The 25,090-nt window shown below is 54.4% G+C and overlaps 2 protein-coding genes across 5 annotated transcripts in view; one reads left to right on the top strand and one right to left on the bottom strand.

Moving 5' to 3' along the window:
* COL2A1 (collagen type II alpha 1 chain) overlaps nt 1-12,133 on the top strand; it is a 31,026-nt gene extending 18,893 nt beyond the window's left edge. Inside the window, exons 28-54 of the mRNA XM_031462683.2 lie at nt 335-388; nt 766-819; nt 1,162-1,215; nt 1,428-1,481; nt 1,702-1,746; nt 1,961-2,059; nt 2,292-2,399; nt 2,731-2,784; nt 3,090-3,143; nt 3,598-3,651; nt 4,007-4,060; nt 4,341-4,448; nt 5,062-5,115; nt 5,590-5,643; nt 6,417-6,578; nt 6,794-6,901; nt 7,113-7,220; nt 7,505-7,558; nt 7,731-7,838; nt 8,053-8,106; nt 8,255-8,362; nt 8,640-8,693; nt 9,141-9,248; nt 9,596-9,884; nt 10,353-10,540; nt 10,853-11,095; nt 11,556-12,133. Coding sequence (XP_031318543.1) covers nt 335-388; nt 766-819; nt 1,162-1,215; nt 1,428-1,481; nt 1,702-1,746; nt 1,961-2,059; nt 2,292-2,399; nt 2,731-2,784; nt 3,090-3,143; nt 3,598-3,651; nt 4,007-4,060; nt 4,341-4,448; nt 5,062-5,115; nt 5,590-5,643; nt 6,417-6,578; nt 6,794-6,901; nt 7,113-7,220; nt 7,505-7,558; nt 7,731-7,838; nt 8,053-8,106; nt 8,255-8,362; nt 8,640-8,693; nt 9,141-9,248; nt 9,596-9,884; nt 10,353-10,540; nt 10,853-11,095; nt 11,556-11,702 — 2,631 coding nt within the window. The 3' untranslated portion in view covers nt 11,703-12,133. The remainder of the gene's footprint in view (nt 1-334; nt 389-765; nt 820-1,161; nt 1,216-1,427; nt 1,482-1,701; nt 1,747-1,960; nt 2,060-2,291; nt 2,400-2,730; nt 2,785-3,089; nt 3,144-3,597; nt 3,652-4,006; nt 4,061-4,340; nt 4,449-5,061; nt 5,116-5,589; nt 5,644-6,416; nt 6,579-6,793; nt 6,902-7,112; nt 7,221-7,504; nt 7,559-7,730; nt 7,839-8,052; nt 8,107-8,254; nt 8,363-8,639; nt 8,694-9,140; nt 9,249-9,595; nt 9,885-10,352; nt 10,541-10,852; nt 11,096-11,555) is intronic.
* Nucleotides 12,134-16,959: 4,826 nt separating this feature from the next.
* TMEM106C (transmembrane protein 106C) lies at nt 16,960-22,203 on the bottom strand. 4 transcript variants are annotated; one of them, XM_010997464.3, is made up of 8 exons: nt 22,144-22,203; nt 21,397-21,608; nt 20,454-20,517; nt 19,810-19,969; nt 19,579-19,719; nt 19,077-19,126; nt 18,545-18,598; nt 16,960-17,680 (listed from the first exon to the last, which is right to left on the bottom strand). In XM_010997464.3, the coding sequence occupies exons 2-8, from the start codon at nt 21,578-21,580 to the stop codon at nt 17,584-17,586; spliced, it is 750 nt and encodes a 249-aa protein (XP_010995766.1). In that variant the 5' UTR covers nt 21,581-21,608; nt 22,144-22,203; the 3' UTR covers nt 16,960-17,583. The 4 variants fall into 4 exon arrangements, with proteins under 4 accessions (XP_010995766.1, XP_031318544.1, XP_010995767.1 ...); XM_031462684.2 differs by having other exon boundaries at nt 22,148-22,179; XM_010997465.3 differs by having other exon boundaries at nt 22,084-22,158.
* Between the last annotated feature and the right edge of the window lie 2,887 nt (nt 22,204-25,090).

Here is a 25,090-nt window from a genome sequence, read left to right as displayed (position 1 = left end):
CTCCCTGCCCCTGGGGAAAGGGCTGGCTCCTGAATAGAGTTAACCCAAGGGCCCTGATGAGCGGGCCCTACTGTGCCCTGGGCAGCTGGGGCCTCCATGCCCCGCAGGAGTGCATGTGATCTGGGGAACCCCAGGGCTCTTTAAAGCCCTCAGGACATCTCAGCTGTGACAGTGTTCCCTGGGGCAGGGCTCTGAGCTTAAGAGAGGTGCTGATAGTCGGCTTTAGCCTTTGCTGTTCATCAGGTCGTGGCCCCAAGCTCATCTCCCCAGCCTAGCGACCTACCCTACTCCCACCAAAACCCTCTGCCTCATGGCCCTGCACTCTTTCTTCCAGGGTGAGCCTGGCAAAGCTGGCGAGAAGGGACTGCCTGGTGCTCCTGGTCTGAGAGTAAGTACCCTCCCTACTGCCATGCCTTGGTGTTTGCTGGGTATCTGCAAAGAGAGGGAAATCTCTGGCCTGCCCCTGGGACCCCTAGTTGACCCTGTGGATTCCTGTGGCTGAGCCCATGCTGGGCCCTTTGGGAGTCCACAGGGGAGACATCTGGCTGCTGACAGCAGCCCAGGGAGATGGAGAAGGCTCCCATGCTGAGAAAGACTGAGGGAGAAGGAGGGGGCTGGGGAAGGATGGGAAGGGAAGGTGTGGAAATGGAGTTCAGGTGGGGGATCATCTGGAAACTCTGGGCCACACAGTGCACCTGCCCCGTCCTGGGGTTTGTAGAACTGAAGAAAAGTGGATCATTACATCACCCCTTTCTCTCTGTCTAGGGTCTTCCTGGCAAAGATGGTGAGACAGGTGCTGCAGGCCCCCCTGGACCCGCTGTAAGTACCTGCCCAGCCTCTCCAGGTGGCCCATGGGCAGGGGCTTGGTGGGCGGAGTAGTGGGGCTGACAGGTGTGGATCTGGGCTGATCTAGGACACCTGACCTAGACTGAGGGCGGCAGAATGTCCCTGGGGGCAGTGTGGACCCCACCCTGGTTGTCAGGGATGTGAGTGTCCTCCCAGGGTGGGAGGACAGCGAGGCACACATGCACGCCTTGCTTGGGCAGTGCGGGACGGTGTCTGCCTGCCCTCCTGCAGGCCGCCCCAGACCCTTCTGGGCCCAGCTGAGGCTCCTAGCTTCTCTGGGACGCTGGCTCAGCTCACCTTCATCTTCCTCTGCAGGGACCTGCTGGTGAACGAGGCGAGCAGGGTGCTCCTGGGCCATCTGGGTTCCAGGTAGGTGGCTGTACCAGCTTCCTGTTCAGTCCCTGTCCACGCCCAGGGCTCTGGGGGCAGCAGCAGGCACCGGGGGCGGAAGGCCTGCCCTCTAGAGGGGGCCCCGGGGATAAGTCTTCCCTGCACCCCCGGCTGTCGCCCTGTGCCAGCCTCCCTGGAGGGTGGGGCAGCAAACTCATTCCTTTCCTAACCAAAACCACTTTGATTTCTAGGGACTTCCTGGCCCTCCTGGTCCCCCAGGTGAAGGTGGAAAACCAGGTGACCAGGTGAGCATGGGATTCTTTGAACCTGCAGCCTGTTTAGGTGGGAAGTCTATTCTCAGGCCCAGGAGGCAAGGGCAGGAGGGCACCAGGAGCCCCAGGAGGCCAGCCACCCCTCCCTCTACAGATGACAGTCTGAGCTCAGCCTCCAGCAGGAGGGACACTCGGCCAAGGCTCTGGGACAGAAAAGCCTCTGCTCTCTCACACGTCCTTCTTTGTTCTTCAGGGTGTTCCTGGTGAAGCTGGAGCTCCCGGCCTCGTGGGCCCCAGGGTGAGTGTCCTGTCGGCCATTTCTGGGTGGCCTCCTTGGGCCTGCTCTCTCGTTCGTTGTGCGGCTCTGCCTGCCGGCGCCTCCTGGCAGCACCGCCCCTGGCGTCCTGGGGCCCGGCCCTGCTCCCCACCTCCCTGCTTCTCCCCGGGTCTCCTCTCTTTGGGCCTCCACCCCATCTCTCTTGACTAACTGCTCCTTGGTGTCTCCATGACAGGGTGAACGAGGCTTCCCAGGGGAACGCGGCTCTCCCGGGTCCCAGGGCCTCCAGGGGCCCCGCGGCCTCCCCGGCACTCCTGGCACTGATGGTCCCAAAGTAAGTGAGGTGGTCCTGCCAGCAGGGCTCCTCTGGGCCTGCCTGGGAGGCCCTGCTGAGGGATGAAGGGGAAGGGGAGGGGGCTCCGGAGGAATGAAGATGGAAGGAGGGAGGGGTGGAGGATAAGACAGAAAAGGGTCTGGGCAGAGGAAGAAAGGAAGGAAAGGGGGCTTGGGGCACGAGAGTCCTGGGGGAGGAGCTGCCCACCACAGGCTCCCTCTCCCCACAACAGGGTGCATCTGGCCCAGCCGGCCCCCCTGGGGCTCAGGGCCCTCCAGGTCTGCAGGGGATGCCCGGTGAGAGGGGAGCAGCTGGCATTGCTGGGCCCAAGGGAGACAGGGTGAGTACCTGGCTGACCATGCCTCCCCCGCAGTGTGCTTCCTCATACTCCCTCAAGCTCCTCACAACCCCTGGGGGTGAGGTTCCCAGTTACCCTCCGAAGGAACTTGGAGACCCGCCTCCAAGGCTCTCTGTCTGACCTGACATTCTCTCCTAACCCTTCCCTCCGTCTCACTCATGTTATTCCTCATCACTCACCCTGAGACCACAACAAATCCCCCCTGCCAGGCTCTGAGCTCTGCCCAGAGCCCCATTCTGGGGGAGCTGAGCTGAGCTGACAAAGGGGGTCTTGGAGAGCATGCCTGAGGTGGCCTGTTTTCTCTATCCCACAGGGTGACGTTGGTGAGAAAGGCCCTGAGGGAGCCCCCGGGAAGGACGGCGGACGAGTAAGTGAATGCTGGTTGCAGATTTCCTGGGGTTGGGTGGGGACAGATGCAGAAGACCTCACGGGTCCCCAGCCCTGCACTCAGGGGACAGGGGGGCAGTGTGTGAGTGTGGTCTCCTGTCCTTTCTCAGTTCTGTGGGCTGGACAACCACATGGAGTTGCCTATCAAAACGGGGGCCCAGGATGAGAGGGAGTTCTGGGGGCCATGGGAGGGTGCACCAAGGTCCAGTGGGTGTGGGTTCCCCGCTGGGCTCCCCGTTGCTAGCTGCCTCTCCCCTGCCTCTCACTTCCGCCTTCTCTCCCCAGGGTCTGACTGGCCCCATCGGCCCCCCTGGCCCAGCTGGTGCCAATGGTGAGAAGGTGAGTTTGAGTCGTGGGTCCCTTTTCTTGCTCTGCCTCGCCTCCTCTATCAAGCCTCCTTCGTCTCCTGCCAAAGACTGCCAGTTCTTGCCCTCGCTTAACAAATGTTACCCTCCTGCCAAAGACTGCCAGTTCTTGCCCTCGCTTAACAACTGTTACCCTCCTGCCCACCAGCGGCTGCAGGGCATTGAGGGTGGGGGTCTTCTTAGGAGCAAACTCATGGCTGTGTGTGCCATTCAGGGGAGCAGTTGGACAGGGGTACAGGTGCCTTCAGCAAAGGCCCCGAGGAGGGTGCAGGTGTGGCTGAAGCAACAAGGAGAAAATAGGCTGCGGGTCGGTGGGGGGACCAGAGCCCCCGTTCACCATCGGGGCTTCCTGGGTGCACTGTGCTCTCGAAAGGCCCACTCAGGCCCCACACCGCTCATCCACGGCTCATCTCCCCTCCCCACCTTAGGGAGAAGTTGGACCTCCTGGTCCTGCAGGAACTGCTGGTGCTCGTGGTGCCCCGGTGAGTATCTGCCCCTGAGCCTGGCCCTGCAAGCCCCCGGCACGCGTTCCCTCCCTGCCCTTTGGGTCTGGGTCTGGGTCTGGGTCTGGGGGTGGAGAGGAGAGATGAGAAAGGAAGGGAGAAGGCACATCACCCCCACGATGTGATCTAGGTGGAGGGTCTTTGGGTCCTCAGCTCCTCTGACCAAGGGAGGCTTTCTGACCTGGGTCCCTCTACGAGGGAGCTTCCTGACCCCTTCTCTCTGGGGTTACTGTGCAGGAGGCCAGGCTGGGCCTGAGGGGGATCTGGGCTCACAGGAGGGAACAGAGCAGGCAGGCAGCTGAGCCTCACTCCTCTTGGGCCTCTTCTCTCACAGGGCGAACGTGGAGAGACTGGACCCCCCGGGCCCGCTGGATTCGCTGGTCCTCCTGTGAGTATCTCTGTCCACCCTCCCTCCTGGGCCCTTCCTCTTCCCAGCTCTGCGTCAGTACCCGAGGGCACCTTCCACCTGCGGGGCAGCGAAGGACAGAGTTTAAAGAAGAGGAATGGGCTCCTCTCATCCCACATTGCCACACTGATGTAACAGTCCTACCTCAGACCCAGTGTTCAGGCCCAGGGTGGACACATACAGTCACACTCAGAGTCTCTGGCCCTTTGGGAAGGACTTTGAATATTTGCCCCCACTCACCGGCTTCCACTTTCCCCGACAGGGTGCTGATGGCCAGCCTGGTGCCAAAGGCGAGCAAGGAGAGGCCGGCCAGAAAGGTGATGCCGGTGCCCCAGGTCCTCAGGGCCCCTCTGGAGCTCCTGGGCCTCAGGTGGGTAATGCTGAGCTCCCCCGGAACTGTCCCCACAGGGCGGGGAGTGCTGGGTGCAGGGTGAGGGGCCTGGGCAGGCGGAGGGCGGCTGGGGGATGCCCGCCTGCATTTAGGGCTCTCCACCTGCAGACTCGGAGCCTGCTGCTGCCGCTGCTGCCATAGGAGGGGGAGGCTGCTGGGAGGAGGCATTTGTATTCAGGGATAAAGGCTCTAGTAGCTGAACTGGCTTTCATTGTCTTGGGTGTGGGTGTGGGCGTGTGGTGGGGGTGCTGGGGGATGACATAGGGTCCCGGCTGTGTCTCCCTGAGGACAGACAGCTGGGGACAGAGCAGCCGGTCTCTTGTGAGCAGCGGGGAGATCTTGGACTGGCTCTGCAGAGCCTGACAGGCTTCTCCTCCCCGAGGTCTCCTAGAACACGAGTCTCCTGTTGGCCAGGATGGGAGGCCCGCCTGTGACAGCTTCTCCACGCTGGGATTTTAGTGCCGAGAGAGCTGCATCTTTGAGAGCCTAGCCCTTAGGAGTCCTTGTTGGGGCTCAGCCAGGCCCTGTGCCCAGAAGCCCACAGCCCTCCCGGGGAGAACCAGGCCTCACTGTCTCCCTCCTTCCTCCCCAGGGTCCTACTGGCGTGACTGGTCCTAAAGGAGCCCGAGGCGCTCAGGGCCCCCCGGTGAGTGAGGCCCGCGTTCCCACTGTCGCCCAGGTGGGGTGGAGGGTACTGTTGGGGCAGCAGCTTTTTCCATGCCCCACCCCCGCTCTCATGAAGAAGGCCTGGCCACAGAGACTCCACCCCACCTCCCTCCTTCTCAGCCCGGCTTTTGCCTCCAGCCCAAGCCCATCCCAATCCAGGAGGAAAGAGGGCGCCCCTCTCTGCCGGTGTGCAGTGATCCTGGGAGTTCCCTGGCCCCAGGCTCGCCCCTGCTCGGCTCCCTGAGTCTGCCCCCCTGCAGGAGCTGGAGGCAGAGAGCTGCAGCTGCACGAGGTCATGGCCAGACCCCACGGGGCCCTTTCTCCCTCTCTAGCTCCCCTTGCTGCTATGCAGTCCCCGCCCCTTCCCACACCAGCCTCTGAGACCCCCCCAACACTTGGTTCTTGGGCCTCCTGAGGGCTCAAGGTACTCAGGGTCTCTCCTCTCCTCACATAGGGAGCCACCGGATTCCCCGGAGCTGCTGGCCGCGTTGGACCACCCGGCTCTAATGTAAGTGTCACTCCTGGCTAGGTCCTGCCTTACTCCTGGTGTGCAAGGCACAGGCAGGGGCTGAAGAGTCTGGTCCGGTCTCCTGCACCCCTTTGGGCCCATTCCTGCTCCTGGGAGGAGTGATTAATTGACCATGGGGACCTGCTCTCCTTGTAGACAGCTAGGAGCAGGGGTCTTGGTGACCATAGGCTTCTGGCTCGGGGGCAGGATGGGCTGGTACAATTGCTTTCATCATGGACACACATTTCTTGAGCACGCTGCGTGTACCTGGCCCTGTGCTTTATAAGAAAGTCCACGACTTGCCCTTGGGGAGTTTGCAGTAGAGGGAGGAGGGATGCTGAGAAGTCACCCAGCTCACCAACACTGCCAAGCACAAAGGAAGCAAGTACAGAGGCTTAGGGGTCAGAGGAGCAAGGCTGGAGATGTTCCTTGAGGATCAGTGGTAGGAGTGAGGCCAAAAGGAAGGAGGCAGGAGGGATTCCAAGCAGATCAGAAAAAGGAAAGTGTGCTGGGATTTTCGTGCAAGAAAGCTGCATCTTTGAGAGCCTAACCTTTAGGAGTCCTTGGGGCTGGAGAAGCCAGGCTGGCTGCCCAGAGCTCACATGGGAGAGAAGATGGAAGAGGCAGACTGGGGTCAGGGGTCAAGCTGCCCTTACTGTGAAGGAGGCCCCTAGAAGGGCGCTCGCTGTCCCTGGGGCCACACTGGCTCTGGCAGCCTGGATGGATGGGGAAGGATGTGATGACTTCTCATTACCTGCATTTGCTCCTTCTAGGGCAACCCTGGGCCCCCCGGTCCCCCTGGTCCTTCTGGAAAAGATGGTCCCAAAGGTGCTCGAGGAGACAGCGGTCCCCCTGGCCGAGCTGGTGACCCTGGCCTCCAAGGTCCTGCTGGACCCCCTGGCGAGAAGGGAGAGCCTGGAGATGATGGTCCCTCTGTAAGTCCTGCCCCAGGCTTGTGAGTGCACAGAGCCTGGAGTTGGGGGAGCAGGGCTGTGGGGCTGCCAGGGTGGGAAGCACCTTGGAGAGAAGTGCCCTGCCGGGCAGGAGGAGCGCTGACTCTGACCCCAGCAGTGCGCAGCCGGTTGCTGTGTGGATGGGGGTGGCTCCGTGTCAGTTCTCAAGTTCTTGCCCCCTACCTCTCCTCTCTCAGGGTCCCGACGGTCCTCCAGGTCCCCAGGGTCTGGCAGGTCAGAGGGGCATTGTTGGCCTGCCTGGGCAGCGTGGTGAGCGAGGATTCCCTGGCCTGCCTGGCCCATCGGTGAGTGGGGACGCCCCTTCCTCCAGGACAGCTGGGCCCAGCCTGGCTCAGTGCTGGCTCTTCATCCGGTGCTGTTGGTGGTGGCCTACTCACCCCCTGAGCCTGCTACCCGCCCCACATCCTCAGAACTGACCCCTGGTCAGCCCTCTCCCCAGAAAGGCTCAGAGGGGCCTCGGAGCACACACTTACTCTCCTTGTCACTGTCTCCCAGGGTGAGCCTGGCAAGCAAGGAGCTCCTGGTGCATCTGGAGACCGAGGTCCCCCTGGCCCTGTGGGTCCTCCTGGCCTGACTGGTCCTGCTGGTGAACCTGGACGTGAGGTGAGCAGTGGGACCCACTGTGGGGTGGCTGTTCCTGGGGAGAGGGGAGCCCTGGAGAAGGAGGTGACAGGATGGGCCAAGTCTAAGCCTCTGGGTATGAAGGGAAGGTCATGATAGGGGAGAGAAGGGCACACGGGAGGGAGGCTGGAACCATCTTGGTGAGAAGGCTTTGGCTCCAAAGCTTCAACTGGCCAGAGGGAACAAACCTGAGCTCCCGAGGGGAGGATGGGGTGCAGAGGGGGTTTGGCGGGCAGCTCTGATGGCATCTGTTTCCCTTTGCCCAGGGAAGCCCTGGCGCTGATGGCCCCCCTGGCAGAGATGGTGCGGCTGGAGTCAAGGTGAGTATCTGGGGCTCTACACGTGGTGGGGCAGGCAGGACATTCCATCCGCCTAACAGGCTGGCCTGGGGTGGTGAGTCAGGGCCCAAGTCGTATCTCAGTCTGGAAGGACCTTCTCTCCTTGCCTCTTCTGGAACACTCCTCTCTGAGCCTAAGACCTCTCTCCTAACAGGGTGATCGTGGTGAGGCTGGCCCCGTGGGTGCTCCCGGAACCCCTGGACCCCCTGGCTCTCCTGGCCCCGCCGGCCCAACTGGCAAGCAGGGAGACCGAGGAGAAGCTGTGAGTATCTTCACGTCAGTAAAAGCCGGAGGTGGAGGGTGAGCAGGGAGCTCTTCCACCACCCCCCTTCCCCCGTCCAGGCCCTGGAGGCGTCCCTGGGTCCAGGCATCTCTGGCCATGGGTGCAGCAGCCTCAGTGCCCAGGCTGGGGGCAGATGCAGAGAGGCCGTCCCTGCCCTGACTGTGCTCTGACGCTTCTCCCACTCTCCTCACAGGGTGCACAAGGCCCCATGGGACCCGCAGGACCGGCTGGAGCCCGAGGAATGCCAGTGAGTATCTCAGCATCCTGTGCTGGGTCCCCAGCAGGCAGGTTGGGGGCTGCAGGGACCCCGGGGCTCCTGTCTTGGGTGAGGCCAGCAGAGGGCTCTTGCTCCAGCCCGAGCTGACCCAACCTGTGTCTGTGTGTCTTGTTCCCAGGGCCCTCAAGGCCCCCGAGGTGACAAAGGAGAAGCTGGAGAGGCTGGCGAGAGGGGACTGAAGGGACACCGTGGCTTCACCGGTCTGCAGGGTCTGCCAGGCCCCCCTGTAAGTGCTGCTGCCTGTGCTTGGCTCCCCAAGGCCTCCCACTGCGCAGAGCCCACCTGAGCTTCCCATGCCCCTAAAATGACTTGGGACCATCCTAAGAAATGTCCAGGACTTCCTCAGGGTCGGAGGGAGGAGCGAGTGGAAGGGACGTGGGGGTGGGACAGGCGTCTGCTCCCCCAACTCCCAGTATCTACACATATTCAAGACGGCCTCCCAGCCTGGAAGATGGGGCCCTATCTGTGCTGAACTCTGACCTCCGCCTCTTCCTTCTGTACAGGGTCCTTCTGGAGACCAAGGTGCTTCTGGTCCTGCTGGTCCTTCTGGCCCTAGAGTAAGTGAGATGGAGTGAGCCCTTCCTCCGGGGTGGGCCCAGGCCGCTGGCCAGGTGTTTGATGAGGAGGGAAATGTTGCTGCTTCTGGGGAAGCCTTGGGCTCAGCGGCCCTCACTCAGCAGTGGAGGTGGGACTGACTTAGTGAGACCACGGCCAGAAAAGTACCTGAGATCTCAGGACGAACACGAGCAGCTCTTGGCTGTCAGACAGACGTGCAGGAACAGGATTTTACAAAGAGGAGCTTAGGAGGGTAGGCGAGCCGTGAAGCCATGCTGCTGGCTCTTGGCCACACAGACCAGCGTGGGGTTCTACGGCTGAGAAGTGGGAAGAACTGGGAACGGGGCGGCGAGTGCTACCAGGATGGCCACCTAACCAGCCCCGGCTCCTCCCGGACCTACCCTTTGTTGATGGCTCTTTCCTCACCACTTCTCTCTCTCTGCCTGCAGGGTCCTCCTGGCCCTGTCGGTCCCTCTGGCAAAGATGGTGCTAATGGAATCCCTGGCCCCATCGGACCTCCTGGTCCCCGTGGACGTTCAGGCGAAACCGGCCCCGCTGTAAGTGTCCTGACTCCTTCCTGCTGCCTGGGGTGTCCCCAGCACTGGGAGGCTGGCGCTCTCTGGTGCTGTAAGGGCTTGTTTCGGGGCATCAGCCTGCAGCTAATGTGATGGCATCTCTTTTATCCTGGGATCTCCCTGGAGGTTCAGAGAGTCCATAAGAAACAGAAGAGAGGGGCTGATGAGAGAACGAGGAGTGTACTATGGTTTTCTTGGTCTTGACCTGTGGTGCACCCCCACCCCTCAATGGCACTGGGAAGAAGATACTCTATACATTCTAGCAGGTGGGGATGGACACAGGAGGGGTGTCTCTAATTCCTGGCTGATTTCTCTGTTTCCTGCCACAGGGTCCTCCTGGAAATCCTGGCCCCCCTGGTCCCCCAGGTCCCCCCGGCCCCGGCATCGACATGTCCGCTTTTGCTGGCCTAGGCCAGAGAGAGAAGGGCCCTGACCCCCTGCAGTACATGCGGGCCGACGAGGCAGCCGGCAACCTGAGACAGCATGACGCCGAGGTGGACGCCACACTCAAGTCCCTCAACAACCAGATTGAGAGCCTCCGCAGCCCCGAGGGCTCCCGCAAGAACCCCGCTCGCACCTGCCGGGACCTGAAACTCTGCCACCCTGAATGGAAGAGCGGTGAGCCTGGAGGGCAGGACACCTGGCCCAGGGAGTGGGAAGGCAGCCCACTGGGCACGGCCCCCTCATGCTGAGGGAGCAGATGCCTCTTAGCACAGGGCAGAGCCAGGCCTGGAAGGTTCTGGAATGTGGTGCTTCCCCGTTTCACAGCAGAGAGACTGCAGCCCTGGCCTCGTCCTGCCATGGCTACATGGTGGAAGTGACTTCAGGGTAGAGCTCCAGCCACTGGGCAGCCCTGCACTTTTGCTTGCACCCCTGTTTAGCCCTGGACATTCCCATCCAGGTCCTCCTACCCTAGATCCCTCCCTCTGCCCTCCCTTTGGCCGCATGTGGCCCTCACACCCTGCACTTCTTCCCCTGGTGTCCCCGAGGGCCTTTACTGCCTCTCCCAGGCAGGCCTGGCCCTCTCAGGAGCAGGTGTCTGTGCCCGTCTGAGCCCCGATGGGGTGTTGCCTCCCCCCCCGGCAGGAGACTACTGGATCGACCCCAACCAGGGCTGCACCTTGGACGCCATGAAGGTTTTCTGCAACATGGAGACTGGTGAGACCTGCGTCTACCCCAACCCAGCCAGCGTTCCCAAGAAGAACTGGTGGAGCAGCAAGAGCAAGGACAGAAAGCACATCTGGTTCGGAGAAACCATCAACGGCGGCTTCCACGTGAGTCCCTGCTCGCTCCAGGCCAGAGATGGCGCCTCAGAATCTCCCTCTGCTCTCTCCCTGCAAGTTGAGAGCTCGTTGCCCACATTCTCACCAGTTTTCTTTGGGGCTTTAAGAGGAAGGAAAGAGGAGGAATAGTATTTTTTTTCCAATTTAGGGGTGGAGGGAGAGGTCCTTGGAGGGCTTGCTTCACTCCCTAGAAGCAAAAAGTGCTTGCTCCCAGTGACCTGCTGCCCCAGCCCCACTGCACTTTGGTTGGTGGCCCTTGTGGCCCCTGTCCCCGGCCTCATGGCACTGCTCTCTGCCCTGCAGTTCAGCTATGGAGATGACAACCTGGCCCCCAACACTGCCAACGTCCAGATGACCTTCCTACGCCTGCTGTCCACCGAGGGCTCCCAGAACATCACCTACCACTGCAAGAACAGCATCGCCTACCTGGACGAAGCAGCCGGCAACCTCAAGAAGGCCCTGCTCATCCAGGGCTCCAACGACGTGGAGATCCGGGCTGAGGGCAACAGCAGGTTCACGTACACTGTCCTGAAGGATGGCTGCACGGTGAGTCAGGCCGGCTGGGCCGCCAGAGAGATCAGCTTCCTGGGACCCGGGGCTCAGGCTGGAGCAGGCAGAGGGTTGGTCCACAGCAGGTGTCGTCGTCCTAAAGGGGTATGAGTGTGAGGGGCTATGTGGGGACGGCACACAGAGCGACAGGTGAGGGCGAGGTGTGTGTCCTTCTGTCTCCTCCACTCTACAGTGACTCCTGTAGGAACATCACTCCATGCGTGTGGGTCTGCCCACCCGCCCTGGGCCCGCTGCTGTCTGGGGGGAGTAGGGAAGAAGCAGGGCAGGGCGGAGGAGGCCCTGCTGCTGGGGACTGGAATCGAGGTAGAGGTCAACTCCAAAAGAAGTCGAGGGGGCCCTCAGGGGTGTTCTGCACTGGGATGCTCAGTTTTGGGGTCCTGGGCAGCTGGCACTGGATTGCAAGGCACCCACTGACTCTCCTCTTCTTTTCCCCTAGAAACACACCGGTAAGTGGGGCCAGACTCTGATCGAGTACCGGTCACAGAAGACCTCGCGCCTCCCCATCATTGACATTGCACCCATGGACATAGGAGGGCCTGAGCAGGAATTTGGTGTGGACATAGGGCCTGTCTGCTTCTTGTAAAAACCCGAACCCAGAAACAACACAATCCATTGCGAATCCAAAGGACCCAAGTACTTTCCAATCCCAGTCACTCTAGGACTCTGCACTGAATGGCTGACCTGACCTGATGTCCATTCATCTCACCCTCTCACAGTTTGGACTTTTCTCCCCTCTCTAAGAGACCTGAACTGGGCAGACTGCAAAAATAAAATCTCGGTGTTCTATTTATTTATTGTCTTCCTGTAAGACCTTTGGGTCAAGGCAGAGACAGGAAACTAACTGGTGTGAGTCAAACGCCCCCTGAGTGACTGCCCCCCAGCCCAGGCAAGAGGACCCCTTCAGGTGCCGGGCGCAGGAACTGTGTGTCCTACACAATGGTGCTATTCTGTGTCAAACACCTCTGTATTTTTTAAGACGTCAATTGATATTAAAAACAAAAAAATTATTGGAAAGTACCTATTGGCTTGTCCTTTGTTCTTTATTTTCCTTTCTGTGGGTTCTGTGGGCACGACCAAACCGCCATCCTCAGGCCTTCCTCTCTTGACTGAAGCCACACTGCCTGGATGAGCGACCTCACATAAACACAAACTGGCCTCTTTTTGTAAACCTTGGCATGGCGTGGAACCCAGGGGTGAACTAGGTTCACCTAAAGATCAAGGTTTGGGAAGGGAGGGGCCAAAGTGGAGTGGCCTTATTCCCGAGAGCAAACCCAGACACAAAGCTCCGATGGGGACGCGTGGGCTGCATCCTGCTACCTGGGGGGATCGGAGTTGCTCCGAGAGAGGACGGGGTGCACGGTGCAGCGGGGGGGGGGGGGGCAGGGGAGCACGTCCACAGGGGCCGGGATCAGTGCACACAATCAGACAAGCTTGGTGACCCATTTATCTGGGCCTTTCTCTAAGACTTCAGTTCAGGGAGAAGAGTTAGCGTAAACACTTACCCCAGTCCTTATTCCTTTTTCCTGCCTCCCCTCCCTCTGGCCCCCCTTCCTCACTTCCTGGGCTGGCACTTAAAGCTTCCACGGGAAGTCTTCTCAACACCAGGCTTATGAATGGACAGTCTCCCACCTCTTGCTTTGCAATGTTTCGTGTGACAAAAATAAGGAAGCAGTTGCCTTTTCCCTAGAAGGGGCTAGTTCACAACAAACTAAAAGAATAAAATGCAAACGTGATTAAGAACACATCTTTAGCACAGCTATCTCATAATTCAAAATAAACGACCCTTCCATATACCAAGAGAGCTAATGAGGGCACCAGGGGAGGTACACAGGGGCTTATGAACACTTCCTCAGACCACAGGTGGAGCTGAAGAGTTGAGTTTGGTTCCAACCTGCCAGCCACACTGAGGGAGCCCAGCCTGCCCCCGACCCCGTACACTTCTCGGCCCACAGTGGCATCAGAGCGACTTACTCAAAGGCAGCTCAGCAGATGGCGACCATCAGCTCACACCTTGGTAAGAGGAGTCCCACTTGCACTAGGATATCAAGCTGATCCTTCACAGCCCACTCGTTTCCCGCGTTCCCAGTAAAACCTAGAAATACCAGCAGCTGCTGCATAGGTAACTGATGGGTGAACCAGAAGGTGTAGCTCGGGGGACGAGAACAGCGGGACAAAAGCCCTGCATGTGCGGTCAGACCACAAAGCTCCGCCCCGGGCGGCAGTGCTGCCCCTCCGCACCGCTGCTGCCCCTTGTCCCGACCTGGCCCAGAGGCTCGTGACTGACTGCTGTGATCCCTGACGCCCCGGGAAAGGCAGAGTAACCTCTCAGATAACATTCTGACCCACCTGGCTTACTAATTATAGGCCTCAGTCCAGTTACTTTTCCTCTCATGAGCTGCCTGGTCTCTACGAGAGTGTCCGGTCTCCAAGGGCTTTAGCTTGGAGTCAGTTTGCTGGGTCTGAGCTCCAGCAAAGACTTACTCAAGTCCCTGGATCCTGGGTAAATCGCAGAACAACTTCTGAAATAGTTGCCCCTTCTAAACAAGAGAAGAAACACAGAATGAATCTTTGAAGAGTACATAAGGGGATGAAGACTCTTACTTACAAAGGCAGAGTAAGGAATATTTTGCCCAGAGAAGTACTTGGGACCTCTGAGATTTCTGTAGAGCTTTTACAAATAGGCTGATTCTTTTAATAATTTGTTTCACATTTGGGGCTAAAATCCTTGGAAGGGCAGTTGAGTCAGACCTCAGGGATCCTGCTTTTGGGGTAGATAAATTGTGGCCTGTATAGGGCCTGGTAAGTATCAAAGGCTTGTGATGGAGTTTGAAACTTCTAGCTATGACTCTGGACAAAATGCATAGAAAATGCAATCCTTAGCATATAGCAGGTGCTCAGTAGACACTTCTGGAATGAGTGAATGAACAAGAGAAGGTAAGTACATTGAGAATAAGAGTTCACAAAGGGGAGGGAAATAGCTCAGTGACAGAGCATATGCTTAGAATGCATGAGGTCCTGCCTTCAATCCTCAGTACCCCTATTTAAAAAAAGTATCCTGTTCTAACCTCTTTGGCAAGTGGTGTTGGGAAAGCTGGACAGCTGCATGTAAATCAATGAAGTCAGAACATTCACTCACACCACACACAAAAATAAAATAACTCAAAATAGCTTAAAGACTTAAACGTAAGACACTATAAACCTCCTAGAAGAAAACATAGGCAAAACATTCTCTGACATAAATCTTAGCAATGTTCTCCTAGGGCAGTCTACCCAGGCAATAGAAACAAAAGCAAAAATAAACAAATGGGACCTAATTCAACTTATAAGCTTTTGCACAGCAAAGAAAACTATAAATGAAACAAGAAGACAACCTATAGAATGGGAGAAAATATTTGCAAATGATGCAACTGACAAAAGCTTAATTTCCAGAATATACAAAAAGCTCATACAGCTCAATTACAAAAACAAACAAACAAACAAGCCAATCAAAAAATGGGCAGAAAACCTAAACAAACATTTCTCCACTGAAGACATCCAAATGGCCAACAGGCACATGAAAAAAACGCTTGATATTGCTAATTATCAGAGAAATGCAAATCAAAACTATGATGAGGTATTACCTCACACAAGTCAGAATGGCCATCATTTAAAAGTCCACAAACGGGGAATGTAATTTGGTGCAGCCATTATGGAAAACAGTATGGAGACTCCTCAAAATACTAAAAACAGACTTACTATATGATCCAGCAATCCCACTCCTGGGCATATATCCAGAGGGAACTCTAATTCGAAAAGATACACACACCCCAATGTTCATAGCAGCACTATTTACAACAGCTAAGACATGGAAGCAACCTAAATGTCCATGAACAGATGACTGGATAAAGAAGCTGTGGTGTATTTAAACAATGGGATTCTACTCAGTGATAAAAAAAGAATAAAATAATGGCATTTGCAGCAACATGGATGGACCTGGAGATTGTCATTCTAAGTAAAGTAAGCCAGAAAGAGAAAGAAAAATACCATATATTACTTATATGTGGAATCTATAAAAAAAATGACACAAATGAACTTATTTACAAAACAGAAACAGACTCACAAACATGGAAGACAAACATGGTTACTGGAGGAAGAGGGGGTGGAGGAACAAACTGGGAGTTCAGGATTTGCAGATACTACTAACTACTATATTTAAAATAGATGAACAACAGGGTCCTAGTGTATAGCCCAGAGAACTATATTCAATATCTTGTAACAGCCTATAAGGAAAAAGAATATGGGGGGGAGGGTATATAGGTCAAGGGATAGAGCGCATGCTTAGCATACACAGGGTCCTGGGTTCAATCCCCAGTACCTCCCCTAAAATAAATAAATAAGTAAACCTAATTGTCTTCCCCCCCAAAAGATTAAAATAAATAAGTAAATAAATAATAAAATAAATTTTTAAAAGAAAAAGAATATGAAAAGGAATATATATCTATGTATAACTCACTATGAAATGAACACAACATCGTAAACCAACTATACTTCAATTAAAAAGTACACTAAAAAAAAAGAGGTCACAGCAGAGGCCAACTCAGAAGCTACAGAGAAAAGATATCTCCAATGAAGCTTCATCTCCAAGAAATGCGTTCTTCCCATATCTCAATCCACTAGAAAAATGATGGTGATGGCAATGGCATCTGAGCCAACCACTTCCCCTTTCTATTTTGGTGTTGCTGAGAGCAAACTCTATGCATCTGTTCAAGAATTGACAGCATGCTACAACTTCGCAGAGCATCCCAAAGTGCAGCATGGGATGCTGAGAATATAAACAGGCATGAGGGTTCATAGCATCATGAGATCAGACTTACTGCTGTATGTTAAAAAAGTGTAACAGCTCTCATTTGAATATCATAGCTGGATTTAAAGGTAACATTGAGAAGCAAGAAATGCTGCTGAGGTACACGGTCACAAAAAGTATTCAAAACCTTAGTACTAATATGAGTAGCTTTTTCAAAACCACACGAAAAACATGCTACAGGCTGTTTGGAAAATGGTTAAACTAAATAAAGAGTACAGCAATGTGAACACCTTCATGTGTTTAGGGCAGTGTTCTCAGAAATGATGCACATTTGCTTCCATCATTCATACACAGAACAGTCATCACCACCGTGTACAGACCATTAAAGGAGCCAGGTTAACACGGAAACTCACGTTTCAACCCTCCGCTTCTGGGTTACTCAATCATGGTCAGAATCAGCCAAGTAGTCAAGAAATTAAGCCTTCGTTTGAAGATTCAGAGGGCAAAAACCATTAAGTAAATATTGAAAGTCAAGCTATGGGAATGGGGACAAAAATGAATGTAGAGCCCTGCCAGCAGCTGTTGCCCTGTTGGCACCAGCGCCGGGAAAGGAGCTGGAGCCCACCTCAGCACGGCTCTGAAACCTGACTATTCAAGCTTCCACCGAGACTCCCTGCCATCGTGGGGCTGCAGCCTGCTCTTTGGTAGCTGGAAGGGTGGACACAGCTCAAGAAAGTTTCACCTTCACACCAGGTTCTCGTAATCAGCAAGTCATTCCTCCGCAGGGAAGCAGCTTCTCACTCCCTAGACACCGCCGCACTACCTCTCCCAACCTCCAGGGGGCACTAAGTGCTCTGTCCTAGAACCACAAGAGGACAGTCTGTCACCACCAGAGGCAGACGGAGAAAAGTGCGGCTGCTTTCCCTGACAGGAGCTCCCAGGACCGTACAGTAGGGCTTGTCCCCTTCCCTTCCCATCCTGTGCTGATCCACTCCGCAGGCAACCATTCCCCCAGAGGTACCGACTAAGACGTCCAGGCAATCAGAGGAGACTCAGATGAATCAAAAGCAGGGTTTATTTTTCTACCAAATCCCCCAATCCATGTTCCAGCCAATGGATGAAGGGTAAATCAAGCCCCACATGGACTCTTGGTAAAAACAATTGTAATTTTCTACAGGGAAAAAAAGTTTTTTTTTTTTTTTGATAAAGTTCCTAGGCATTTGGGAGCAGATGAAAAAATTTCCCACATGGAACGGTCTGTGCTTCCTTATGTATTCCAGTGTTCCCGCCCTGCCGCCACTTCTGTGACGAGGCCCTGACAACAGTCCTGCAGATGCACTGACAGCCCTATCTCCATGTCACTCTATTGTCTGATAACCTAGATCCATGGTATGATTTCGATTTATAATGCCCCAAGAACAGCTGAAAAGATCTGAATTAAAAGTCTTCAAACCTTCTTTGAGTGCCTACTACGTGCTGGGCATAGGCGAGGCACTAGGCAGTGATCTGGCTGGTTCTGAGAAATGTAAATGGTGTTACAGAGAGGCATTTTCCTCCACGTGGCAGGAAGATGTTTGCTGGGGACTGAAAACCAATTTCCCCTCTACTTCTACCACCTGGGGTAGGTATGGAGCTCAAGCCCTGGGAACAGCTGATGCCATGGAAGAACCAAGGGCAGTTTCTAAACAGCTGTGGAATTTGCCCCACAGTCCACATAGTGATGTGTCTCCAAGGAGCTCTGGGTCATGTGGCCAATGTAGGAAATCTTCACTGAAGTTCTAGGGGAAAGAAAACCAAGAATTATTTCTGTTTTGGAGATAAAATAAGTAAGAAAAATTGCCCAAATAATTTACTGCAAGCTCAGACAACAATGGCCACTGGTCTCAGATACATATCATCGTGGTTACACAACCAGGAGGCGAGAGGATCTTTCCACATCACCAGCGACGCTGTGGCCTGAGCTGACCTTCTAAATATGTGGTTCTCATAGGGATGATTCTACCCCACAGGAGACTTCCGGCAACGTCTGGAGACATTTGGGGTTGTTACAACTGTGCGGGGGAGGAGGTGGCGTTACTGGCATCTGCTGCATAGAGGCCAGGGATGCTGCTCAACAGACAGTACGCAGGACAGCCCCTCACACCAAACACTGTCTGGCCCAAAATGGCAAAAGTGCTGAGGCTAAGAAACCCTGCTCTAAACCCTCATATTTCAAATGTCTGCAGCAGACCCTTGTCACCTGCAAAATTTTAAGTCATGGTTCTAGAAATAACCCTACAGGTCCATGACATGTAGTAATTTGTGTGGCTAGAGAGTAAGTCTGGCCAAACGCCCAGTGCTCACACCTTGAGAAAGCTTTTCTTTACTAGTCTCATCAGGATTCTAACGGGATCACACAACTTGACCACATTTCATGGAGAAAATTCCATGCCTAACTGTTCACAGTGATCCCTGATAGGGACTTGGACACTACCTCTAGAGGACACCAAGGGTCTGCCGTATCTGTGCCTGGGAGGTATCGCCTGTCCCCTCTCTGGTTTGTGGGTCCCCAGGCTCTCCTGAGCAGAGGAGGCCAGCTCACGCAGCCTGACAGGCCAGAATCCAACACAAAGGCCCCGGGCACAGGGAGAGGAGGAACGTACCGCATGAAGACCACTATGTTGTGCACCCGGATATCAGGTAACGTGCAGAAGAAGCTGCCAAACAGCAAATATGGAAATGGTCAGTTTGGTTTAAAAATTAAAAATAAAAAAAAAAAAAAAAGGAGAATCAGAGTGCTGAGTTACACCCCCAAACTGACGAGCAGTCAGTCCTGTGTGGGCACCTCCCCTGCCCCACACCCGCCCTCCTGACCTGAATGCTGCCATGGCTCACTGGTCCGCATCCCCACAAGTGGTCCTTCACCTCCCCGACATCATGATCTTTTGCTTTTTTCATGCCCATCACAAAATGCTGGAGCTTGAAAATGTTTCGAGTGGCCTTACGTTCTCTTTTAGAGATTCCAGCACTGCACTCACAGATCAAACACCACACCCTCCAGAGAAACCTCAAGATAGCCAAAGCGAGGGAACCCATAGGCCAAAGGCTGGAAACTAAGGCAGCATCAGCCCCAATCAATCGAGCTCAACCCTGAATCCCAGTAAAGAGCACGCAAAGAGAGAATGCTGTCCTTACTACACATAGGAAAACGGTCCTCCCATCTCAGCCTTCACGGTAAAATTCACCTGAAAATAAGACGCCAGAGTCAGTCTGTGGCTCAGCAGCCTTGACACAGAACAGTACTATTATTAGCAACCCAGGGACCAGGGGGCATTCCTCCATCACATACAAAATATTTCCCCAAGACTGTCGCTAATCCAGACTATGAGCCTCCAACTCATCTTCCAACTTCTTCCCTTTTGGAGCCCAAAGGACTCCAGACGATCACACCGCCTCTTCTTCATTGTGAGAAAACTGCTTTCTCTTACAAATTATTTTGTTCTCGTAACACTTAAATGCTCGTTGATTCTTTTTCCTCTAATTTTTCATAACTACAGAGCCTATCAGGGCTTCCTCATCAATCAGTTTCCACAAGTGGAAGTGAGGAGACGAAAAGGAAAGTAATGCGGGGATGGCATTCCACAGCCCCTATTCTCCTCTCAGGCCCCAGGGGCAGGGACCTAAAAGAACCACATACCAGATGCTCACTCCGAGGCGGAATGAGGGAGACGTTGGTTGTCACGTATGACCCAACCACTGTGTTCATGTACTGGACCTGGCTGGACAGGCTGGTCACGGCCACAGAGTAGAAGTTGGAGTTCCTGATTTTCAGGGTGGCCTGCATCAGGGCAAGTGAGGAAACAAGTGTAAGTGTCCTGGGTCCAAGACCTGCAGGTGCACAACCGAGGAAGGGAGGCCCTACCCTTACCGTGATGGCGAGGATGACAAGGGAGTCCTGCTCATTAAATGTGACTTTCACCACTTTGATGCCGTCATCATCCACAAGGACTGAATGTGGAAACAGGAAGAAAACCACCAAACCAGATGCCAGGAGACAGAGCAGGACAGACAGAAGGACATACTGCTTACTGCAAATGACAAAGCACACGACCCACCCAGGCCATGAGTCAGGTATCAAGGTCCAATCAGTCAAGATTTAGTGTAAAATCTGGAATGAGGAGGGAGGGACAAGAAAGTGCAAAGAGCAAGGAACCACAAACCAGGCAAGGATGAGTGGAGCAGGGGAAGCCTTTTAAACCCATCTGAATGTTGTTCGCAATCTGGGAAGAGAAGCTGAAGAGAGGAGCTGTGTGGACAGAAACATTTCTTCACCCCCCCGGGACACTCTCTTCTCCAACTCCTCCCAGTGCAGTTCCTTCATCTGGCCCTCAGAATATTTCTACCTTCGTGTTTCCTTCCCCAGATTGTGATGGGGGCAGCGATATCTTGCTTGAGCAAACAGTATTAAAGGAAATGGGAAGTTTACAAGAACAGATAGTTTTCAAAAAGTTACATATAAAAAGGGACTAGGGACAGCGGTAGACACTAGCAGGAGAGAGGCAGGTGACTTACGTTTTCTGAGGACGCAATCTCTGGTCACTGTGTGGGATCAAAGCCACCAACTCATTTACTTGCTCTAGAAAAGAACCAAACAATTATTTTGGTAAAATAAATTCCACGTGTTGCAGTACCTTCCTTCACCTACACCGCCGCCTGCCCCAACATATCGCTTGTCTGCAATTAGACGTTTCTAAGATACTAGGTTCACATTTTGGGTGGAATGAACAAGAAACAGTGAATCTGTAGAGAGTGCTACAAGTTACACAACACTTATCAGTGCTGCCAGGATAGTGACACGAAACCTGAGAAATCTCGGATCTTGTTCCAGTTTTACTGTACGGCCTTGGGGAATTCATTACCTCTCGAGGCCACTGTGTCCTCATCTGCAATATGAAGGCTTTAATTTAGATGGTTTCTAGGGTTCTTATCAGCTCTAAACCTCTGTGACTCTCCATCTAAACAGTCTGGACTTTCTGAGAGCCAATTTAGTGATAGATGATTCTGCACCCAATCCAGGCTCCACTCCTGTGCGTGCTTTTCTCTCCCCACTTGATTTATTTTTCAGACCTTAAGTTGTTAATGATTTACTATCTGTTTCTTTGAACAGAAGCTTCCAGGATGGTGTCTGCTCTCCCCCACAACACCCATGATAGGTCTTATGAGTGAGAGCAATAAGGAAACGTGCCTGTCAACAATCTCACAATGTAGAGCAAATTACATGTCCCCAACCAAGGAAACAACCAACAGAAGAGTGGAAGTGAAGAAAAACAAGGGCTTCAAATTTAAGGAAACTCAGAGAAGTTGTGGAACCTGCCCAGGTTTACTAAGTCAGCTGAGCTGGCTCCTGCTCGGGGCACCGTCTATAACTAGGTATTGCTGTCTGAGGAAAGCCCTGTGGGTTCCTTGGGATTCTCAGTGGGGAATCATCCTTCCCATGACCACTAAATACTCTCACCTGTTGGAATGTAACCTGTCCCTTGGCAAGTGAGACAAGTGATGCTATCTCGCCCGGTGAATTCCACATATGGGAACTGAGCAATGGCTTCTTCCTGCTCCCATTCAGCCAGCAAATCCTCCCTGTCATCTTTCTTTTGCTTGCAGGAAGTGGGACGAGCAGAGGCGGAATGCTGAGACCCCATGGCCGGGACGTACCACTTGTGTCATGTCCTAGGATGGAAAGAGGCAAGAGAGTGCATGTTAGTGGCCATTCATCTTTCTATGAGTAAAGTGAAAACAAAAATGACCTAACTGGCGTCCCAAGTGTGATCCCGAACACCTGCGTAATTTCTGCCCAGCCCTTCATTTTGTAGCAGTGCTGCCTACTCCGCTCCGACACACACCGCCGCTTTCGCCAACCGCCAAGCGGGGCCGGCTCCTCACCGCCCCGAGATGTGCGGCACCCCAGCAGCCATGTGGTCCAGCCTCACCCCCTCCTGTCCGCTATCTGCAAACTCAGCGCCCTCCTCAAGAAAACCTTCCTGGACAAACAACAGGCACCAAATTAATAACAGGCTTCAGAGATTCCCCATCCCCCTCCACCTTCAGCCCCAGGAGGCGGGCTCCGGCCACACCCCTTGGCAAAAAGCAAGCTCCGAGCCCACCAGAGTCGCCCAAGGGGGAGCCAATGCCGAGGACCCCGGACCTGCAAGGCACGAACTCCGGGCCGCACCTCCCCGCCACCCGCCCGCTTCAGCTGGTTTACCTGCCTCTTGGTTCCTGCGAGCTGCCCGCATTCGTTGCGCATGCGCCGAATGGCAAGCAGGCAGGGGGAGACGCCGGCGTGAGCGCGCGCGTGCGCTCTTCGCGGCCCAGCTGATGGAGCCGGTAGAGGGCGGCAGAGAGCCGGGGAGAGCAGCCCCTCTCTCGGCTTGAGGCGGGTGGACACCTGCTGCTTTGCGGTCTCCCAGAAAAGGTGGCAAAGGGTCGAGTCAAGTTTCCAGAGGAAGGGGGAGGCGGGAAGCGAGGCCAAAACCATCTTCAACTATTCTTTGAGCACAGGGGCTGTGTAGACGCTGAGGGTACAAAGATGCATCAGCATGCACGCAAGGAGTTAGAGGACGCTTATTAAAGGGCGGGTTTCTTTGTGGGGACTGCTTGGTTGAGCTTTACCGGCAGCAGAAGGAAGTGAGGGCAGACATTAAGCAGGTGAAGTTACTAGAGATGATGATGGGGGAGAGGAGAGTCTGAACTGGGTGCATGGGGGCCCTGCCCGGCGAGGGAGAGTGAGGATGGGGACCTGTGAGTTTGTTACCATCTCCATCTCTCTCCTCCTTCTCCTTTGAGGAGGGCTGCTGCCCCTGCTGCTGTCTAGCCACCAGCCCAACTGCTTGCTGGTCACAATCAGACCCCTGAGCCTTTAGAGTAAGGAGTGTTAAAGAAGAAATATTGAATGACAGTTGTTGAAGACAGCAAAGCACTCTTTATTCAAGAGGGTGCTAGGTGTAGGAACTGCAGCACCAGTGGGGTCTTGCAGTGGGGGAGAGAGATTGGGCTCAAGTCTAAATACTGCAGGGCAAGTGAGAATTTATAGCCAAGGAGCAGGGTGAGGGTCAGTGGATGGAAAATTACTAAGGGGAAAGAAACATCAGGGGTGAGGGGAACTCTGGCTATACTGACCCGACAGGATTCTTGCTAAAGACAGGTCATGGTGATCAGACATCACCTGGGGGATGGTGGAGGCTGAGGAATCCCATCAGATATGGAAGGTGATCAGATTCTGAGGGTCAGGGGTTCTTGCTAAGCTGACTAAGCAGGGTTCATACTAAAACTGGATTTTACAATAAGTGCGCAGATGGGCCTAGGAGAAGGTTCAGGAGCCTGACTAAAGTTTGGTCAAGGAAAGAATGTTTGTTAGAAGCAACAAGGAGCTGTTGCCCCTCTTTTTCCACCTCCAGCCCACACCTTATCCTTCCTGAAATCATTCTTCACCTCTCTCCTTGCAAGCTCTATACCAGTTTGCATTCCTTATTTATACAAATCCGATTTTAATGGAGGCACCAATATGCTCAATGAAAAATACATTTCCCGGTCTAACTTGCCATGGCAGAGTATGAGCCAATAAGATGTGTGGGGCTTCCAGGAAAACTCCTTAATAGGGATGGAGACTCAACTTGTGCTTTGACCTTCCTCTTCCTATTTGGAATTTGGACTTGATGTTGGAAATGGGACAGCCATCTTGTGCCCATGAGGCAAGAATTACATACTAAGGAAGGCTGGGTAGAGGGATTCAAGGAGCTTACCAGCTTTAGAGGCAGAGGAGGGCAGGGAAAGACTGAGGGCTGTGGGTGTTTTGTAAAGAAAGGAAAACAGGCTGAGAGCTGGGAACTGTGGTGAGGAAAATCAGGGCTCAGGTTGCTGGGGACTATAAGGAGGTCTGGGGGCTTAACCAGCCGAACCCTTGAGGCTTTCTGACAGCCTACTGTCTGGGACAGATAGACTGTACCCTCCGGTGTGTCTCCTGTTCCTCCATGTCTCCCTGGCACCCGGCTCGAAGCCTGGTGGGTAGTGGGCCCTCAGTAAATGCTTGCAGAACAACTCAGCCTGGAGGCTGTCCAGCACTGCCTAGGGGAGCAGTCCAGCATCCGCCACAGCCACCCGGTCTGGAAGGCAGTGTTAATTGGACAGCATATTCCTGTGGAGACACCCATCACTTCTCACCTGTGCCTGGCTTCCAGGGTTGTCTCACCATCCCGGTTATGAGCAGTGAGGTCACTGCAGACGTGAGCTCACTGGGGCTCTCTGGGTGGGCCAGGGTGGAGTGGGGCCAACTGGGGATCCCTGCGCCCCCAGCCTCCTGGGCTTCTCCATGTGCATAATGCACCCCTGGCCCCACAGGCCCAGGGGAGTAGAGGCATCAAGGGGCTGAGGTCCTGAAAGGCCCTGAGGGGCAGGAGGAGGCCGGGGACCAGCTCTGCTCTGGCTCTGTACCGTCTGCCTGAGGCACAGGGTCAGGGCTGTGCGGAGGGTGGGGTGGGGGTGTAGGGCTGTGTTAACCTGCCTCTGCCCTGACGGGGAGACTGAAGCCTGAGTTGGATGTGCTCTTCCTGGTCTTCATTCTGCCCCCTTTTATTTTTTCCACAGTGGAGGAAACTTGCTTGAGGTTAAATGACACCCAGTAAGTGAAAAAATCCAGACCAGGACCAAATCTGCTGTTTCCTTGCTCCGTAGACTTTCCAAAGGGACCTGGGGACTTGTTAGTTTGTGGAGAGTTAGGGGCAGAACCAGGTCTTAGTTGCATTCCTGCAGCTGCTGTGGCAATGGGTGAATTTAAGGGTCAAGCAACCCTCTTTATTCAACAGATTGTGCTTATCCTAACTCGAATCAGAGATCTCTGGCACGTGTGTTGTTCAGATAAAAAGAAAATGGTCCCACCCTCCGAATCTCCAGGTCCAGTTCTCTAAAGAAATGTATAAAAGGAGCAGGGGGAGAAGATATTTAAGAATCTCCTCTCCCAGTGGAGCTTCTGCCACGTGCCTGGCACTTCCTTTGAAGTGAAGCAGCTGTCACTTCCATTTTACACCGAGACACAATCAGGGAAGCCGTCTGCCCCAGCGATAGTGGTGAGCTCAGAACTGGATCACGGGTTTTCTGCTCCCAAGTCCATCTCTCTTAACTTTACTATGCTATTTCCTAGGAAGAATGGTCAAAGG

Source organism: Camelus dromedarius, chromosome 11, assembly GCF_036321535.1.
Source record: "Camelus dromedarius isolate mCamDro1 chromosome 11, mCamDro1.pat, whole genome shotgun sequence".
NCBI classification, from domain to species: Eukaryota; Metazoa; Chordata; class Mammalia; order Artiodactyla; family Camelidae; genus Camelus; species Camelus dromedarius.
The sequence above is the reverse complement of the archived record's forward strand: the minus strand, read 5'-3'. Positions and strand labels throughout refer to the sequence as shown.

Coding starts and splice junctions, on each gene's coding strand:
- TMEM106C (XM_010997464.3), bottom strand. CDS start 21,580: ATGGGGTCTCAGCATTCCGCCTCTGCTCGTCCCACTTCCTGCAAGCAA. Junction 20,518..21,396: donor GACAGGTTACATTCCAACAG/GTGAGAGTATTT, acceptor GTTCTTTTCTAG/AGCAAGTAAATGAGTTGGTG. Junction 19,720..19,809: donor TTGTCATCCTCGCCATCACG/GTAAGGGTAGGG, acceptor GCCCTGATGCAG/GCCACCCTGAAAATCAGGAA.